Source organism: Rhopalosiphum padi, chromosome 2 (genome assembly GCF_020882245.1).
Source record: "Rhopalosiphum padi isolate XX-2018 chromosome 2, ASM2088224v1, whole genome shotgun sequence".
Lineage (NCBI taxonomy): Eukaryota > Metazoa > Arthropoda > Insecta > Hemiptera > Aphididae > Rhopalosiphum > Rhopalosiphum padi.
The window spans coordinates 57,214,320-57,234,284 of record NC_083598.1 but is presented as its reverse complement, the minus strand read 5'-3'; the positions used below and the strand labels follow the sequence as shown (position 1 = coordinate 57,234,284).

The 19,965-nt window shown below is 24.5% G+C and overlaps 4 protein-coding genes across 5 annotated transcripts; 3 read left to right on the top strand and 1 right to left on the bottom strand.

Moving 5' to 3' along the window:
• The first annotated feature begins 614 nt into the window (after positions 1 to 614).
• Positions 615 to 1,748, top strand: LOC132920479 (translocator protein). Its single transcript, XM_060982892.1, has 4 exons — positions 615 to 971; positions 1,055 to 1,175; positions 1,248 to 1,342; positions 1,423 to 1,748. The coding sequence occupies exons 1-4, from the start codon at positions 861 to 863 to the stop codon at positions 1,606 to 1,608; spliced, it is 513 nt and encodes a 170-aa protein (XP_060838875.1). The 5' UTR covers positions 615 to 860; the 3' UTR covers positions 1,609 to 1,748.
• Positions 1,749 to 2,954: 1,206 nt separating this feature from the next.
• Positions 2,955 to 9,050, top strand: LOC132922229 (exocyst complex component 8). 2 transcript variants are annotated; one of them, XM_060985634.1, is made up of 13 exons: positions 2,956 to 3,295; positions 3,360 to 3,515; positions 3,586 to 3,797; positions 3,874 to 4,016; positions 4,086 to 4,230; positions 4,285 to 4,408; positions 5,986 to 6,166; positions 6,673 to 6,817; positions 6,892 to 7,075; positions 7,132 to 7,262; positions 8,174 to 8,399; positions 8,458 to 8,648; positions 8,714 to 9,050. In XM_060985634.1, the coding sequence occupies exons 1-13, from the start codon at positions 3,244 to 3,246 to the stop codon at positions 8,876 to 8,878; spliced, it is 2,055 nt and encodes a 684-aa protein (XP_060841617.1). In that variant the 5' UTR covers positions 2,956 to 3,243; the 3' UTR covers positions 8,879 to 9,050. The 2 variants fall into 2 exon arrangements, with proteins under 2 accessions (XP_060841618.1, XP_060841617.1); XM_060985635.1 differs by lacking the exons at positions 3,874 to 4,016; positions 4,086 to 4,230 and having other exon boundaries at positions 2,955 to 3,295.
• A 3,077-nt stretch (positions 9,051 to 12,127) lies between these two features.
• LOC132923224 (transcription factor BTF3 homolog 4-like) lies at positions 12,128 to 14,367 on the top strand. Its single transcript, XM_060987080.1, has 2 exons — positions 12,128 to 12,882; positions 14,130 to 14,367. The coding sequence occupies exon 1, from the start codon at positions 12,331 to 12,333 to the stop codon at positions 12,874 to 12,876; it is 546 nt and encodes a 181-aa protein (XP_060843063.1). The 5' UTR covers positions 12,128 to 12,330; the 3' UTR covers positions 12,877 to 12,882; positions 14,130 to 14,367.
• Positions 14,368 to 14,477: 110 nt separating this feature from the next.
• Positions 14,478 to 19,928, bottom strand: LOC132923222 (RNA polymerase II-associated protein 3). The gene is made up of 10 exons (XM_060987079.1): positions 19,652 to 19,928; positions 19,160 to 19,303; positions 18,989 to 19,087; positions 18,792 to 18,920; positions 17,641 to 17,768; positions 17,379 to 17,583; positions 17,132 to 17,320; positions 16,605 to 16,877; positions 16,346 to 16,538; positions 14,478 to 14,717 (listed from the first exon to the last, which is right to left on the bottom strand). Exons 2-10 carry the CDS (start codon positions 19,277 to 19,279, stop codon positions 14,635 to 14,637), a joined length of 1,419 nt encoding a protein of 472 aa, XP_060843062.1. The 5' UTR covers positions 19,280 to 19,303; positions 19,652 to 19,928; the 3' UTR covers positions 14,478 to 14,634.
• Positions 19,929 to 19,965: the final 37 nt, after the last annotated feature.

Below are 19,965 nucleotides of genomic sequence, written 5' to 3'. Positions count from 1 at the left end.
GTGGCTGTCGGAATTTATACCTATTTAATATTGTAGTAGTTAGCTATTTTCACTACACGAACCGGGTTATTGGAACGATGTACAAATAAAGTTTTCTAAGTTTTATTTTACAGGTCCCAGAAATGTATAATTTAATTCAAATTTAACAAATCCATTAATCATTACCTACTCATTACAGTGACCTTAATGACTTAATGACGAGTCACACCTGACTCTTATTGTACAGCAGAGCCATTACCTACTTAGTATTTTCCACAATTATCTTCTTGAAAATCTTGATGGACTGATCATAATTCAGAATCACAGAATAAACGAAATAATTTCATTTATTCTGTCAGAATGCAGTTTAAAAACGGATAAGGTTTATTGTTTGTTTACTAAGATTATCACTATACATTTCACACTCGGGCACAGTACCTACAGAATAATTTATGTCACGACTGTGACAGTACCAGTGCCACAGATATATAGAATAAAGTATAAACTATAACAGAATAAATAAATTATTCTATAATTACCATCAGTGCGCACTATTTTGAATTTTCACTTGATAATGATAATGATAAGACAGCTATCTCATATCTGGTATAATACTATAATTATATAATTATAAATATTATTATTATAATATTATCTGTGTCCTGTGAATATTTCTCTGTGGTTTCAAGAGCTTCTAAATACATAATATGCCGTTTATCTTAATAATTTAATAATATAATTCAACATGTTCATTTTTTTATTATGAGGACGTGTCATTGGATAAATCAGTGGATAAATAAAATTGTATTTTTACAAGTTTAATCAACTTAAATAATAGTTCCATATTACTTAAGATACTATTAAATTAACTTTACTAAATCATGTGCAAAATCACAATACCCTGGATTCCTATAACATTCACATTAACACCTATGATAGGTGGTTTCATTGGAGGTATTTTTGTTCGCAAAAACATCAAAGGATGGTATGAGGTAATCATAAATTATATTTTCAGTTTATTGATCATTTTATTTAACACAAAATGATTTAGTATAATTTATATTTCTGTTGATAGACATTGAATCGACCATCCTGGAGGCCTCCAAATTATATGTTTGCGCCAGTTTGGACTACTTTGTATTTAGGAATGGGATATGCATCATACATGGTATACCGTAGTGGTGGTGGATTTTTTGGTAAGATTATACCTTATGATTTACGATAATATAAAAGCTTAAGATGTATCATTGACAATTTTTAAATTATAGGTGCAGCAAAAATTCCTTTGTCATTGTATGCATCACAAATGGTTTTGAATTGGGCATGGTCACCTTTATTCTTTGAGTTTCATCAGTTAAAATGGGTATACTGATAACATTTTAAAATTAATAACTATGTTATAAAATTTTAATTAATTTTAACAAATTATTATTTTTATTTCAGAGTTTAGTTGAAATTTGTGTTTTGTGGACAAATGTAGCTGGTTGCATTGTAACATTTTATAAAATAAACAAGGTGGCTAGTTATTTTATGATTCCATACTTGGGTTGGTTGTCATTAGCAACAGCATTGACTTATAACATATATAAAAATAACCCTGAAGTATCAGACAAAGTTAATGATGAATAACTGTATTACCAAAATACCAACTAGAAGTATACATAATATTATTTTTATTATTCAAATTTAAATTGTCATCACATGTTTATATGAATATATATTTTAAATATCTGTTATTTTTTTAATAAAGAGTTTCCATACCTATTTGATTACAGTTTTAATAGTTATTATTTGTTTTGAGTTCAATCTGAAATCAAGAATGTCAACAGGGGATGATAACATTTAATTTTTTTACTTTTTTGGATTAACATTGATGGATTTATAATTATTTTTAAGTTCATAATCTTAATTTGTACGTTATAATAATTTCTAAAGATTTATTCTTACTGAAGTTTAAAAAAAAATATTTTAGTTCATATAAATTTTTTTATGATAATTTCAAAAACTAGCTATGTTTGGATAATTGGATTTAATCATTATTCATTAAATGATGATAGTTGTTTTTTTAAAATTCTAAAAATATTAATCATATAAATTAATAATAATCCACTATTAGGTACTTAAATTATCATTTTCTGTATACAATTACTGATTTTAAGTCATTATTAGACATTTTAAATTTACAACTATAAAAATTAAGTATAGAAATCCAAATGATGAGTTATTAAACTTTGAATTATTTTACCTAATTATATTTTTTTAATCATTTTCATAAAATAAAAAAAAAATTATATATTGAATTGATTTCCAAATTTAAAAACTGGGAATCAACATATTTGATTCAAATGTCTTACCTTTAGATTATGCTTAGGACAAAATGTCTGTAAACACAATCATTTGTTGGAGATAAATGATTAATTTATTAGTTATTAGTATGGGCGGATTTACGTATAGGCAACCTAGGCACGTGCCTAGGGCGCAACATCTTTCGGGGTCGCCGTACATTTTCAGTATATTTCTACTTTTCTTTATACAATACAAAGTGATTCTTTTATCATGAACCACTTATTACTTCAAAAAGTATTCATGTTTTTAAAAACATTTTTTTTTTTATAGTTTCAAGTTGTTAAAAAAACAACGCTTTTATTAAAAAATTATATATTTTTTTAAGTTTTTTACTTTTTTGAATGACAACAGAGTTTTAATTTCATATTCCAAAGCAGAATATTTTTCTGAGTATTTTGATACATAAAAATCGAATTTAGGGCGAGTAATTTATGATATAAAAGTATTTAAGTTTTATTGTCGGAGTTGTGTGGTACGGGGTAACCCCGCAAAATGTTAATGTTCTGACCTTGATATGTAGTATCAATTTGTTATATTGTTAACTCTTATCATTTTATAAATACACAATATACATCACCATGAAGATTAGAGATATTATCTCTAATCTTCATGTACATCACATTACTTAATGCTTTTAATATTCATATTAATGCAATTTTAAGTTCTTAACATATATGTTGTAGATCTGATTGATTATGATTTATGCTAAATTGAGTACAATTTATAAATAAAACTTTATAAAATAGTATTTTGACTTAAGAGTTTATTATTATAATATTATCAGATTATGGAATTACAGACTACAGTATAACAAAACATTATTGTCACTATTGTATAATTATTTTCATTCAGTATCCACTTATTATTGTATTTTGAATAAATAACTTCACATTAATTTTTAAATAATAATTTATCAATATGGATTCATTAATAAAAAGTGTCGGTGAGAATGATTATCAACCCGAAAAATGTATGTACAATGTAAAATTTTCGGTCAACAAAAAATATTCATTATGGTTCATGTATTAATTTAGATGTCAAAGAGTTATCTCAGAGGTGCATGGGTCCTGAAGAATTGTTACAACAGAAGACAAATGTACAATCTTTGGGTGAGCAAATTAACACGATGCTCAAGAAAAATGTGTTCTATAATTATATTCAATTTATTGATACTGCTAAAGAAATAGCTAGTAAGTTCTAAAAAAAAAATTGTCTTATTTGATCAGTATCTAAATCATAATCATATTTTTTATATTCTAGATTTAGAGGGTGAAATGTATCAATTGTCTCATTTACTAACTGAACAAGCATCATTACTTAATTCATTGGCTAGTTCTTCAATTGTTAGTGAACAAATTTCTAATTCTAGCAAAGAAGTGAATGGTGTTAAAAATGCTGAAGTAGATAATGTAGTTGAAGAAAAAAGAGTTCAAAAATTGTTAAATATTATGGAAAGAGTAGAAAATTGCAATGTTAGTATTACCTACTTATGATGTAGCTTTCATGTAGTTATACTAGTAATAGTATATATAATGAGTTTGCTTCTAGAATTTAGTTGATGTTCCTGACCGTAAATATTTGCATGAGGGAGATTTATTAGAATTGGATCCTATTGAAAATACACCAGTCCAAAGAATTCATTGTTATCTATTTACTGATATTTGTATTGTTACCAGTTGGTTGTCTAGCAGGTAACTAGTAATTATAGTTCATAGCATGTACTACAATAGAATTTTTAAATTTTACTTGTTTAATTTTAGACGAGGACCAGCTAGATATAGATTTCAGTCAATGTATGATTTATGTAATCTTGCTGTTGTAAATATTAAAGATATTAAAAATTCTTTTAAATTGCTTGCTTTTCCGGAAACAAGAGTATTTCAAGCACCAAATACTGGTCTTAAGGTTAGTGATTTCCAATGTTCTAAAATTAATTAAACATATTATTACTATTTATAGAATGATTGGTTATCGAAGTTTGAAGTTGCTAAAAAGTCACAAATCTCAGTTGAAAATAAAATGAAAACTACTGTTGACCATAAAATGATCCAAAGAACAGATTCCATTCAATTAGTACATAACTGTAAGAATTAAAGTTGACTTAATTTAAAATTAAGTATATATTTTAAGAACATAGTATATGAAGTGAATAAATTATAATTAGTTAAGCTTACCTAAATATATTTACCATTTTTACCAAGCAGCCAACTAATTATATTTTATTCATATTTAGATTCTAAGTTAAGCGATGAATGTATTGATTTTACAATTATTAAACTATGTGTATTTTTTTTGGAACAGTAAAAATGCTTTGATTTTTTCAACTTAAGAGGATAGTTTCTGGTAGAAAATTGTATCTAATTGATTCTTCGGGGGATCAAAAGTAATAGTATAGAAATATAGTAGAGCTTCAATAGTCCGGTGAAACGGTAATCCAAACAATAGGTACATAAATAGGTAATTTTTTTTAGAACTCTCTGAACATAATTAATTTACAATAAATTTATTTCCATAACAGTTTTTATGTAATTGGTGGTAGATAACTGCACGGGAGAGCACTGAAATCTTGTTACTATATCAAATCAAAGAACTTTAAATTGAAAATTAAGTGTACTACATAAAAAAATTTCTTTTTTCACTCATGTATAAATTATAAATAATTAAGTCCTTTACTTGATAAAAAAATTGCTAGGTATTTACAAATCTAATAACTAAATGTGGTGGAACAAAATTTTTTAATTATTTGAGTTCGTATTTTTAAAAAACCATTAGTAATCTTGGAAATTGTTACTCAAGATTACACTAATACTGTCTAAATTTGTATGGACTATTAAAACTACTATTACAGAAAAAAATAAAATTAAAGAAAAACTGGAATTTTTACACAAAATCAATTTTTTGTATTATTTGCGTATTTCAAAAATTAATAACTTTACCTACTTGAAATGTTCACCAAATGTTTATATTAGTATTTATTGAAATCTTAAATATGGTATAAATTTCAAAATATTTTAAATATTTTTGAGCTATATATAAACTTTTAACATTTTCAATTTTTTTTATCTGAAAGTATTCTAAAAATGGAAAAGAAATTTAATACTTAAATATAATATTACAATTTATGTCACACATCTAAGAATAATAAAAATAAAATTCTTGATATAATATGATAAAAAAAAAAATCCAGTTACCTTAAAATTTGCTTTAAAATGTGTTTCTCTAGTTATCAGTTCTTTTTTTGTAAATACATATGGTTTTGGTAACCTTACTAACAACACCTTATTTATTGAAAACTAGAGGATTTATCTTTTTGGCTCATTCACAAATTACCGTGCTATATCAAAATCTGAATATTCTATACGTAAGTTACAAAATGTAACAATACTGTACAGTTAGTCGTGAATGCAGCTTTAGGTCCACACACATTGCAGCGGTGATGTTAAAATGTAACCATACACATTTAATGTAGTGCTGGAAAAAGAAATATAAAAGTAAAATATATAAAAATAGAATTTTACTGCCTCCATTGTAGTGTATACGGGCTTTACTTATATAAACACTTGTTAAATTATTTTCCCGATTTTACAATATTAACACTTTGGTAACTTCTATTCTATTCAAACTAAACATGTTTACTAAATAAGTTTATTACCATTTTAGCATTTGAACCTGAAACACCCGAAACAGAATTACCAGATTGGATTATTGATTTAGCAGATGATTTAGATGTATTAATTGCTCAGAGACATTTTGAAGATGCAAATTCTTTGATTAGTAAAGCCAGACAATATTTAGAAGAATATGGTGATAAAATTTCAACATCAATTGAACAAGAAATAAAGTAAATGTTATTTTATACATTGTTTTAAATTATATTTATTAAATAATAAATAATTTGATTAAAAGCTAACTATGTACTGGATTCTTATAACTATTTGTTTATGGTTAATATTAAAGTAAATTAAATTATTATTACTCTTATATAAATTTAAAAAAAAAAAAAAAAAAAATAGAAATAAGAATCCACTATTTATATTTATTATGTTACAAATGTATATGACGGAGACGACACATGCAGGTACTATGTATTACTTCTTGAGGGAGCTGCAAATTAATTTAATCACTTCTACCAGAAAAATGATAGTTTAAAAAACCAAACTTAATAAGCAATGTATACTAGCTATATTATTTTATAAGAATTTAATATTTAAATTTAAGTAAATCAGGTAAATACAATATTCATACAGAAAAATGAATGTTCCTAAAACCTATACGAGTATGCTCACAAAATTATAAATTGTATACATAATTTTAATAGTAAAAGAAATAAATTGTTAAATATTATAGAACTAAGTTAGAAAATCGTATTCAAGCACTAACATTAGTTCTAACTAAAGAACTTCAAGTTTCTCCAGATAAGTCGCATAAAGGTGGATTACGAGCAGCTCGAAGAGCAGTTAGAATATTAAATCAATTGGATAAATCTTCACAAGTATATAACAATAATAACAGTAATAATAATAATAAAAATTTATTTTATTTTACACTACTTGTATTTTGTTATAGGCATGTGATTTGTTTTTAAAAGTTTGTTCAAATCTATTGAAATCTCAATTACAATATGTAAAACGTGATGGTGCAATGTCATCATTTGTTAAAAAATATTCAATGGTTTTTTTTGGAACTACAATAGAAATTACACATGAATTCTTATACAAAGCTTTTCCAAATAGCTCAGCGTGTGCTTCAGGTACTATCACTAATTGAAATATAATGAATATAGCTTTATAATAAAAATTTGTTTAGCTTTTATTTTATGGACTATTCAAGAGGTCAATGATTTTATGGTAATTTTAAACAAACATATGTTTGTTCCTCAAACATCATTGTCTAATTTATCTGAGTGTATAAAAGTGATACACAAAAATTGCCAAGAGGTAATATTAATTTTTGTTTAACATTAATTATCGGGGCTTGGCACTAAAAAGTATTATATGTAAAGACCGGATTTATATGTTTTTACATATCGTTAATGGGTCTATGCAGTCTTATGAGAGTAAAAAATGTGGACGATTCGTTCAATTCTGAGCTCGTAGAAAAAAGTTTTTTTTGCATATTTGAGAATATTTTATGGGTTAGAGAATATTTAACCCATTTAGCATATTTTGGAATATTTCGTAAATTTTGAGAAAAAATTTGTATTTATTTTTAATTTTAATATTACGGTAGCCAGAAAAAAATTTATTTTTTTATTTTTTATTAATTATTATTTAAGGATTACCTATTATTTAAAAATTTGTTTTGTTTTATTATGTTTTAATATATATATTTGTTATTTTTCACTCTGTGGCTTAAGTGTTTAATACAAATTTGAATTAAAATATACCAAAGGAATATTGTTTTTATGTTTTAATATTATACTGTTATATTTATATTATATTCCTATTTTCTACTCTTACTAAAATGAAATAGTATTCCATTAGGTATAATACACAACTTTTAATACCTAATTAATAGCTCACTATTGAAATAATGTTGAAAAAAAAATTTTAAAAATGCATATTAAAGCATATAATGATGTTTATTGTATATTTTTGCATGTTTTAGCATATTTTTTAAATTTTTGGGAGAATATAATGAGAATATTTGAAGGTTTTTTAGAGAATATTAGCATCATATTTTGGGTATTTTAAGAGAATATAAATCCGGTCTTTAATTCTATGTAATACAAATTGCTCTAAAGTTTAAAAAATATATTTAGAAAATTTAAAACAGGTTTTAACTCTATTTTTTTATAATAGTCTATGGAATGTATTAAAATACAATAAGTGTATCTATTTATTTTCAGTTATGTGATTATGGAATAGATTTACAATTTCAAATTGATGGACAACTTAGAATTCCACTTACAAAATCAATAAATGATATTAAGGACAAAACTATTGAAGTAATTAAAATAAGATTTTCTGAGGATAAATGGAAGCCATTCAATCTAAAAACTAAACAACAGAGAGATAAAATAGTTGAAGAATATACAAATTATGGTTTTTCAAACATTGAATCTTACAATAAAGGTTAATTTAAACTTGGAAATTATGTAATTAGACATTTAAATAAATTTAATGTTTTTAGGTGATTCATGGATAATGTTAACTCAAAACACAATTACATTCACACGAACTTACTTATTACTTCTAAATGATTGTTTAGTGTTATATTCAACTGATTTGGCAAATGTTATTGATCAACTACTTTATGAAGTTTTTGCAGCTCATTGTAATTACATAAAAAGCTCTATGAAAAATAAAAACTTTGTCAATGATGTAAGTATTTACAAATAAATATTCGTACATTTTTTTTTTAACTAATACTATATTTAAATTCATAGATAAATATTATTACAACAAATGCCAGATTTATCCTAGACATATTTTTATCCCATTGTTTTAAATTGTATTCGGCATCTACTGGTAATGTAAATCCACAAATTCATACTCGTTTAAAATCAGAATTTGGGGTAATTCCTACTCAAAACATAACTGGTTATATCTAAAAAAAATTAATTTTGTTAACAAAATAGTAATATTATTTTTAATGTTTTAATACTTATTTTTTTTTTACATATTTAGCAGTTTTAATTGTATTTATATAATATATTTATATTATATTATTTATTCTTAAATGTATTTATTTATATGAATAATAATTTACTGACTGTTTTAATATTTTATGTTAAAATGTAAACAGTTATTTACTTTTATATTATTAATTTAGAGAAAAAAAAGCTACTAATTTAAATAATAAACAATAACAATAAAATAATAATATTCATTTTTAATTAATAGTAATATAGTATTACTTTAAAAGATGTTTTGGTAATAATAATAGATAACAAATAAAAAGATTTGAATACCTCAAATACCTCAATTGTTTCCTTGTCAATCTTAACAACTTGCAAGATAATTCATGAATTTTGTACATTACAAATAAAAAAAACTAAAAATATATTATAATAATGGATTATACTTATAAAAGGTTCAATACTTACAAGAAAAGACTAATGCTAATCTTAATAGTTAGTAAGAATTTTAAGAAAAAAAGAAACTGTATAAGTATTGTCGTATAAAAAATGATAAAGTAATTTTTAAGAATTATTGACTTTATCAAGGTATAAATTAAATTAAATTTGCTGACAGAAACCAATAACCATAATCGAAGTTGAAATTTAGAAAATTTTGAAATTATTTTTGATAAAAATTCATTATAATTTTTCTTTCTATTTGTAAGATTTGAAATTTTTGAATAAAATTCACCAAAAGTTTTTTTCCTATAACAAAAATAAGTTTGTTAAAAGTCATACAAATTTTAGATCAGCATTTTAAGTTCATATTTATTATTTATACATGGTATATTCATCAGTAAAATAAGTAATAACTATTAGTCTTCAAATTATTTTTGCTATTTTGTTGTTAGAAAATTGATAACTGACAACTGTAGGTACTTGGAATGTTCACAAAATATTTATAATTATTGTATGTGATCATTTTTTTTTATAAGGAATAGTATATTAAAAATATTTATACTCTTTTTAAGTTATTTATAGACATTTATAATTTTTAAATTTGTTTAGTTTTATTTTTATAAATTTATATAAAATAAAATATGTTTCACTTGGTCAAAAGGCTTGAAATTTAAAACAAGATCCACAGAAGTTGTTCTTATAGCTATATAAAAAAAAAGTAAAATACAAAGGGACAATTTTGGAAATTTCTTTGCAGTTAAAGTTACAAGTTCCTCATGAGTAAATGAGTAATTAATCTAATAAAGTAATAACTGTTTATTAAATGGTTATATTATAATTAAATTTATTAGAATATTTTGTCTACTAATCTTTATTTCAGAAAAAATAATAGATTTTTTTTCATGATTTTAATAATCCATAATAACCCATAATGTAAATTAATTTCGTAAAATATGTGATAGAAATAAGTACCTAAGAAACCTATAATATTTTTTATTTAAATACTCGGCACCTGGAACCTCATTGTCTATTTTAGAGGTTTAATTCTTAAACACATAGTTTAAATCTTTAAATTAATTTAATTTCCAAATTCAATTTTTTTTATTTATTTATTTACTAATATTATGGTAATTGGTGAACAAACTGAAAACAATTTTCTCAATTTAAGTTTAAAAAAAAATGGGCCCCACGTAAAAATCAGGATTATATGACCGGGATCCTTACTATTCAGGACAGTACTTAACTATTAACTAATTAGTAATTAATTAATTAACTGATGAGTAATGACTAATGGCCAATGGGTGTAAAATAAGATTATGTAATCATGATATTTATGATAACATTGATAACTGATAAGTTGTGGGAAATATCTATTATGATTACCTATATGAATATTAATGATTTGGCATTGTTTTTGTGTTGATTATTATTCTGATTAATGATTATCTGATTGATGATATTTTAAAAAGTTGTCCCTGAGATACAAGTTGTTTATATTAATATTGGGAAAAAGACAGCCCACTACCCAGCGGTGATCAAACAAGACCCGTTTGTCATCCCCCAGACACCTGTAAGTCAACCGGGCACCGGCTATGTAGATAGTTAACTTACGCCCCAGCATACAATTTGTCCGACGAATTGTCTTCTTAATTTGAATGGAGTATAATAGTTTATGTTGTTTTATTATTAATACCTATTGGCTAATTTCTAGTATCTACTATCATAGATTAAATATACTATACTATATTTAATCTATGCTACTATACAGTACCTAGTACAATGTTGAATGTTCTGTATAGTGTATACATTTTCTGAGTTCAAATATGGACGAAAAATGGAAAGTTATATAAGTGTACACAAGTGGTAGCGCAAAGAAGTCGTTAGAAGAACAAAAAGATTAACTTTTGAAAAAAATTATAGGTTCTTTGAAAAATTAGTCGAATTATCTATACTGTTTATGATTCTGTGGTCTCCTCAGTTATATTAAATTTATTTATTTTATTTTATATTATTTGGTAATTAGTTTGTTTGTGTAGCAATTTAACTTACCTTTAATAATTGTTGATTATAGCTGTACCTACTTTATAATTTTATATGCTACAATCAGTCAATCATTAGTCACTACCTATATATTTATTGTTATAAATTGTAAGATCGTGTTAATTTTTATTAAAATACAAAATAGCTTCTTAAAATGTAGTTTGTAATATAATTAAAATTTATAACACAATCATTAACATAATACGCAATACGCATTATGTATTAATAATTTAATAGGTAATTAAAACTCGAAAATAAACCATTGCATAAACATTAATAAACATGCCTACTAAAATATAGTTCTTTTGTCAATAACAATTTAAATATAATTTATTTTGTTTAAACTGAATCATGAATAAAATTAACATCTAACGATCTTACTACGTTTATACAACAAACAAAATAGTCAATAGGTATTAATTTTCATTTATGCATTTAACGTACAATTAATTAATAATTATTAAGTATTTATAATATTCGTTAAAACTTAAAATACATTTAGTACACTTGGATTGATTTTAATAATATTGAGTTTATTAAGTTTCTTTAATAACTTTTTAAAATCCTAAAATAATTGTTTTGGTAAATCGTAATAATTTTAAAAAATAGCGCAATCGTGATACCGTTAAACTGAACCATGGTTCAAGTATATTCAATTCCCTTTGCTTTCAACGATACATCCCGAGGTTAACCGAGAGTGAAAACATCCGAGTTCGGCTTTTTTGAAGGACCTGAGATGTGATTGGATCATCCATTTTGTTGATCAAACTCTGAAGTCACATGTTCGCACTAAGCGAATTTTCTTTGTGTCTTACTTCAGGTTAAGTCCGTGAAAGTGGATTTTTAACTAAAAGTAATTTAAATTTTTACATAAAGTTAGCTTAACATAAGTCAATTGTTGCCGGTCATCCATTTGCAGACGGTAATTATTTCCAAGACTCAAAATGAACGCTGAAAAATTGAAAAAACTTAGCGACCAGGTGCGAATAGGCGGTAAAGGCACACCACGACGAAAGAAGAAGGTTGTGCACACAACAGCAGCCACAGACGACAAAAAACTTCAAAGTACTCTAAAAAAATTGACTGTTAACACAATACCTGGAATTGAAGAAGTAAATATGATCAAAGATGATGGTACTGTGATACACTTTAACAATCCAAAAGCACAAGCTTCGCTTGCAGCAAATACATTTGCTATTACGGGGCATGGTGATACAAAATCAATGTCAGAACTACTACCGGGCATATTAAATCAGTTGGGTCATGAAGAAATTGGACAGCTGAAGCGTTATGCCAGTGGGTTTGCTAGTAATAATCTCATTAGTAAATCATTAATTGAAGATGATGACGAGGTGCCGGATTTGGTCGGTAACTTTGATGATGCCAGCAAAGAAGAGGTGGTAGCCAAAGGATCATCAGAAGAAAAGACCGACAGTACTGAGAAATCTGTCGTCGTTGAAGAGAATGCAGAGAGCTCAAAGAAGGAATAATAATTGGTAAACATACATTTATTTTTAAGGTCTTTTTTTATGGTTATAAAACATTTTAGTTACTGATTAACTTTTAGAAATGTTTCCTTTAAATAATCATCTACGTATATTTATAACAATTCAATTAAATAAAGAAAATTAACAAATATATGATTTATGTTTTCTTTTCTTTCAATACTTATATTTAATTTATTCACTTGTTAAGTGCTCACTAAAACGAGAAACAAATGAATAGATTTTGGGTATTATTTTATTTTTATTAACTAGGTAATCTGTTTTGATGTGAACTGAATATATAAGTTTCCATTTGAAATGCATATTTTTATACAGTTATACATATCTAAAATTGTATTCTGTTACCTGCAAGCATTGTTATGAAACTGTGCAGCGAGCACTAATATATCTATAATCCTGCTTAAGATTCATTGTGAATCTTAGTTGAGGCAATTTTGGGTTAAAAATAATATTTATTAATTAACTACATCATAACCTATATTATGTTATCAATGATAACTTAAATATTCTTTTAATTTCTTAAACTGAATTTTGAAAGACAGACATTAAAAATGTATGTATAATTCAGTCAATAGTTATAATTAAGTAAATGGTGACACAAAATTGTTACCAATTTTAAATTGCATTTCATTTAAATCTGATAAATTAAAATAGAATATGGTTACTAAATGTTATAACCTAAATGTACAAATTTTAATTTGGTGACTGAATACCATGTGCACCACAAATTGCTTAGGTATGATAATTTGAAACTTATTTGATTTGCCTATTGCTTACTAAAATATGCGAGGAAGACAATTCCTGATAATTTACCTTAATAAAATATAATTTTCGAGAAATTATTATTAATGTTGTGTTCCGTATTATAATTTGGTGTTAGGATATGTATAATAATTATAAACATAAAAATACTATTCATTTATTTTATTTCCTTATAAAGAAATGTACTGTAAAAACAGAAGATGTGTTTTTACTAAATTTATTTGTTCATTTATTTATATTCAAGGATTATTTGGAAAATATCCAACAATTTTATAGCTTTATTTTATATTTTTATTCTTATATAAACCTCGTGTTTTCTTCTAATTAAAAACTAAATAACTATTTAAAAGGCTTCTATTATGTGCATACTAAAATGTATTAATTTATTGTAATAAGGGTCAAAATTAAGAACAATTTTTGTAGCACATTATTTTTCTTTTGATTGTAATAATATCTATTATTCTTTTATATTTCAGGATTGATGGTGACTAAAACAACAACACATATTGAGAAAATTAATAATTTGCAGTAGTGACCATATTCAATCATAACTATATTAAAAAAAAAAAAAAAAAACAATAGTATTCGATTCCAAGAATTAATATCTGTAAATTTGAAAATTCATAAATACTTCATTCACTTGTAAATCACTTTATATATTTTGTTCGGTGTACTTTTTGCTAAGTATAAATAAAATATACTATTATTACCTAATATTGGTTTAATTTAACATGTTTATTTTTCTATTTTAATTTTTTTGCGGAACTCATATTTTTCATTTTAAAGGCACTAGCCTTGATTAAAATTATCATTAATAACATATATAATATATTGTATACAAATAATTATTTGTTTTACATTTAATGATTTGATGAATTAAAAAATACCAATTGCTGCAATGACAATGTAATATATAGTGAAATAATGATAGTGTAAGTATAATGTGAAAATGTATAAAATAAAGTTATTTTTCAATTAATATTATACTCCAAAAGATTCTTTGAGATTTTTAAAAGCATTTTCTGAAACAAATTTTGAAACGTAGTTCAGCAATTCTTTGATACCTGGAATCAAAACAATTAAATGATAATAAATTATTAGCAAATTGCAAAGAGGACTGGAATTAAATTAATATATTAATTATATATATTGTTTTTAAGGATTTTATAATTTATTAAAATTGCCACAATAAGTAGACGTAATTGGTGAAAAAAAAACTGATAAGGAATTTTTACGCTTAACCAGTTTTAAACAAAATCAAATTTTTTATTTTGTTTTAATTCTAAAAAAATAACCATAAAACCTTGAAACTGTTATCATTATTTTATATGTAGATGTATAACTCAATATATTTTGACTCATTTTGAGCTGTGGACAATTAAAATTTTTTTTATTAATGTCAAAAAATGTTTGAAAAATGAATATAAGGTTTTTAAGTTGTTTATTTCTCAATTAATAAATATCGACAATTTATGATGAATACTTTTTTTATAAGCATTTAAATTTAGAATTTTAACAAAATTCATCAAAATCTCAATATATTTTATTTGTAAGAAACTAAGAAAATATATTATATTTATACCTAAGATTTGAAAATTTATACAAGGCTCTTTTTCTGAGTTTTACAAACTTAATTTAAAAAAAAACAATCCTATTTTAAAGCCAAATTATTTTTATGACTTAGAAGTTACAATGTTTATGATAATGGATATTATATCCATATAATAGATATGTTACAATTAAAAAACAAATAATTGTCTGCTTGAAATTCTTGTCATGTTTACACTATTAGAAATTTTTTTTCTTTTAATGCCGATTACAAAATATTCTTAAAAATTTGAAACAAGATCTCGCATAAGTATAATCAAATATATAGTATTCATATAAAAACTACAAAAAAATAAAGTCATAATCAATATGCATTTGAATTCAATTTTTTACAAAACTAAAAAAAATTACAAACCAAGTTTTTTTAAAATTATAAATATTCTATAAAATATTTGATTTTAATAGCTAGATTTAATACAATGTTCATCGTTAGTTTATATTGCAAATTAAAAAAATATACCAACACTATTATTTTTTATAAATATTTAGTTCAAATTTGAAAGAAATTACATATTATAACGATGTTAAATATTTTGTTATAATACAAAAACATTATTTATAGGGAATTAGAACCTTCATGTATGTTATGAATATTACTATACGCATTGAAATTTTCAAAATGTCTATGAACCCAAGTCTTACGATATTTACTGTAAAATATTAACTTAAAAGTTAATGACAATATACATATTATATTAAAATAGTTGCAAAATTTTCTGAACATTTTTTATCGGCCTACCTTATATTAATTGTAAAAAAAAAAAATGACTAAATAAATAATAAATGACTTAATTTTTATGTACAATGATAATATTATATCATTAAATTTAAATTTAACACACATACAGTGACTCTTGACACCTAATGTATAGTAGAATGGTATGCATTTGCCTAAATTTTGTAATGTGCTTCTCAATCTCCTATCTATGCCTAATAATAATATTATGTCATAATAAATTTGAACATGACTGATTTGCTGAAATAGTACTTAAATTATTTAAAAATATAATTAAAGTAAAGGCATGACTAATATATTTTTTAAATAAATCATAGTAATTATTTTTTAATGCACAAATATACTTACATGATACTTCATTACTAGAACAGAACATAACTAGCATTTGTAGTCTTGGTAATTCACTAATGCCTATCAAATAATCTGATATATCATATCCATTATTAATGAATTTTATCCGTAAAATTCTTAAAATATCCACAAATAGATCATTATCCATAGAATTACGCACAATTGATGGTAAACGCTTACCAGGAATTTGCTAAAAAAATGTAATTAGGTTATTATAATAATTTAAGATATTTTATATTCAAAATTTAAATCATACTTTTAAATATTGAAACAATAGTTCCGGATCATTTTTTAAGAATGCCCAATCTTGTTTAAGTTGGACATATGTTTGTGGAACAGGAGGTATAGCTACGTGTTTTTTTTCAGTTTGAACCATGTCTTTTTTCGTAGAAATAACTTCTTTGTTTATAGATTGATCTTTATATTTTTTTTCACATACTTCTTTCAATGTAGTTTGAAGTAAATGTATATTGTTTAATTCATCTTGGTCTACTTCAACATCTTTGATATTAAGCGTACAGAAAGGTTTCTATGAAAAGAAATTATCATATTATAATTTATTTATTATGAACATTGTTACTTAGTATTAAGATAATTAAAATTAATTTTAAATAATTTTTTATTATTAAAAAAGTTCAAAGGGGGGTTTGATAATGATACTAAAACATTGACAAAGTTTGTTGAGTTGACAAACTGTTAGTATTCTATGGTTCGAGAAAATTTTAGAAATAATTTTTTAAATAAATTAAAAATAAAAACTCTAAAATACAAATGCTTTCTTACTTTTGATCTTAAATGTGGTGGTTTTTGTCTAGAAGTTATTTGTTTACAACCAACTCTTTGAGGCCAATCTGGAGTAACAATTTGTATTGGTTCACCGTCTTTACATAACATTTTTGAATTTATACTTTGTAAATTATTAATTGTATTTGTTTTTTGACATTTAATATCAGAGATTTTCTGCATTTCAGTCTATTACAAAATAATTTATTTAATTAGTAAGAGCATAAAAATGAAATTTTTTACCAACCTGTTTGAATTTATTGTTTACAACTTCTAAATCACTTTTAGCTTGTTTGTTATTTGGTTCTAATTTTAAAACATTTAGTAAATCTTTTTTTGCTTCATTGTACATTCCAAGAGCCAAATAAGCTGAGCTTCTTCTTTGATATGTTTTAACATATGTGCTATCTAGTTCTAGAGAAGATGTACAATCAATTATTGCTAGTTTAAATCTGTAAAAAAAACATACCCTATAATGTCTTGAATAATGTATTTTTAGAAAGTCTTACTCTTTTGTCTTTAGATAGCATAATGCTCTATTGGCATAAAATATTGGATCTTTATCATAATATTCTATCGCCCTTGTGTACCTTAATATAGCCTCGGCCCATTTTTGCTTTTGAACTAATGCATTACCCTAAATAAAAAATTGATTAAATGATAGTTATACAATTTATTAGTAAGGTTTTATCTATTTTGAGCTGATGAGTAATGATAAAAGTATAATAGATTTATTTTATTCTGAACAAACATACTACAATATAATATTTCAAAAATTAAATTAAAACTTAAATAATGGAATCAACAAATTAAGAAAAATAATAAAATTAAAAAAAAAAAATATATAGACTTAATATTGTGTAATATTGTGTTTTGAATATATCATTTTAAATTGAATTTTTGTTATTATTTTGTACCATGCCACAATAATTGTGTACTATGAAGCTGTGTAATTATCATGCAGTGAAATAAATAAATTGTAAAATTCTTTTAAATTTTCTTTATTTAAAATTATATCAGTGTTATTTTAACTGAAAATATTTTTAAGTGTTTTTTAGATCAATTCTAACATAGACTGACATAAACGTGCTCGCTCTAACTCTTATAAATTATATTTGAAAAATTCCTATCTCAGACTCTCTTATAAAGGTCCTTTCCCCACTACTCTTGGTCGTATTCTTTCTGGTCAAACAATGCGTACCATCATATTTTCATGGTCCACGCGTTCTCAAGTTTATGCATACCTGTGATAATCCAACTACATTATGGTGGCCAAATGACACTCTATATAAGCTCGAGCTTGTCAACTACAATTGTTATGCCAGTTTCCTAGTTAAGCTATTCTATTGTTGTCAATTTGTCTTTGATTATATATGATACATAACTGTTATAATATTAACATTATATAATACAAGGATGAGGTCAGATCATTTCCAAATTTACAAAGTGTGGTTCCTTCTTTTATTATTATTTAATATTTTAGGCTATACGAGATTCTGACTCAGGTTTGATTAATACCTTGGTCTAATAAAATATTTGAATGTTGAAGTCTATATCACAGTATATATTGTATTATACATATTATAGGATATCAGAACAAACACGTAGCAATGTATACATTTCAAATAAAATAAAATAGCAGTATATTTTTATAAATTACCAAATTTTTTTCGTATAAACCATCAGACTGTTTTGATTGTATCTTATTATCTATGAAATTGATATTTGGATCATAATTATCATTTTTCTTGAGTTCACTTTGAGTATCTAGTTCTTTGCAAGCATTATCCTTAGAAAATAAATGTGAATATAACATTTTAGATTAAATGGAATATGGTTATAAATTAAAATACATACAACATCAAATTTGTCCCAAGCAGAGTAATCCCATGATGAAATTTTGCTTAAATTAGTTTTTGTTGGATTAATTTTAGGTTTTTTTTTTTCGTTGGGATTCTGAAAATTAAATTTCCAGATATATATAAAAAATATTTTTAGAGCATTCTGATTTTAGTAAATAAATTGTACCGGTAGTGAATGTTCTTTTCGCTTCATTTGTTCTTGCCAAATGTTCATATCACGTAAGTAATTTGACAACTCTTCTTCATTCTCTTGTAACTGTTTCTTTAGTAAATATGGATTATTCATGCCAGTGTTAAATTGACCACAGATCTCAGGAATTTACATACAAGTAAAATATTAATATCAATAAAACAAAAACAGAAGATGAATACAATAAACAGGCAGTGTCTTAATTATAAATTAAACAGTCATCATTGAATAATTGAGACTTATGCTGAAGTTGTAATATTAATGAACACCAACTACTGAGTACCAGGTACTATCTATAAAATACACAGATACTATTTGCATTATGTACAAATACCTATTAGAAAATGGGAATTAATAATATGCCCCAGGTACCTAATAGTATTATAAATATACAAACATGAACGTGATCATAGAATTATGGACTTATTAGTTATACTAAGTCTATGCAGAAATAGAATGGATATTCACCACGGTTGTTCTGATGATTGTATAATGTAAAATATGCCACAATGTATAGGGCAGACAGTAGACACCATATATGGTATATACTCGTCTATGGTGGACAGCAGACACTAAAGACGGACAAACGGCAGCAAGACAGTAGCTAAACTACGAACAGTACGAACCGCAGACATTGATCTACACCTACGACGAATGTCGAGCGATCGCCATCATCACGACCATGAAGGATAGCAACACTATCAGCTACAAACATGATTTAAGATAATATACAGGTTAGATAACGCCTTACTCAATTGTGCGGTCTGAAAGTGTTACAGTTT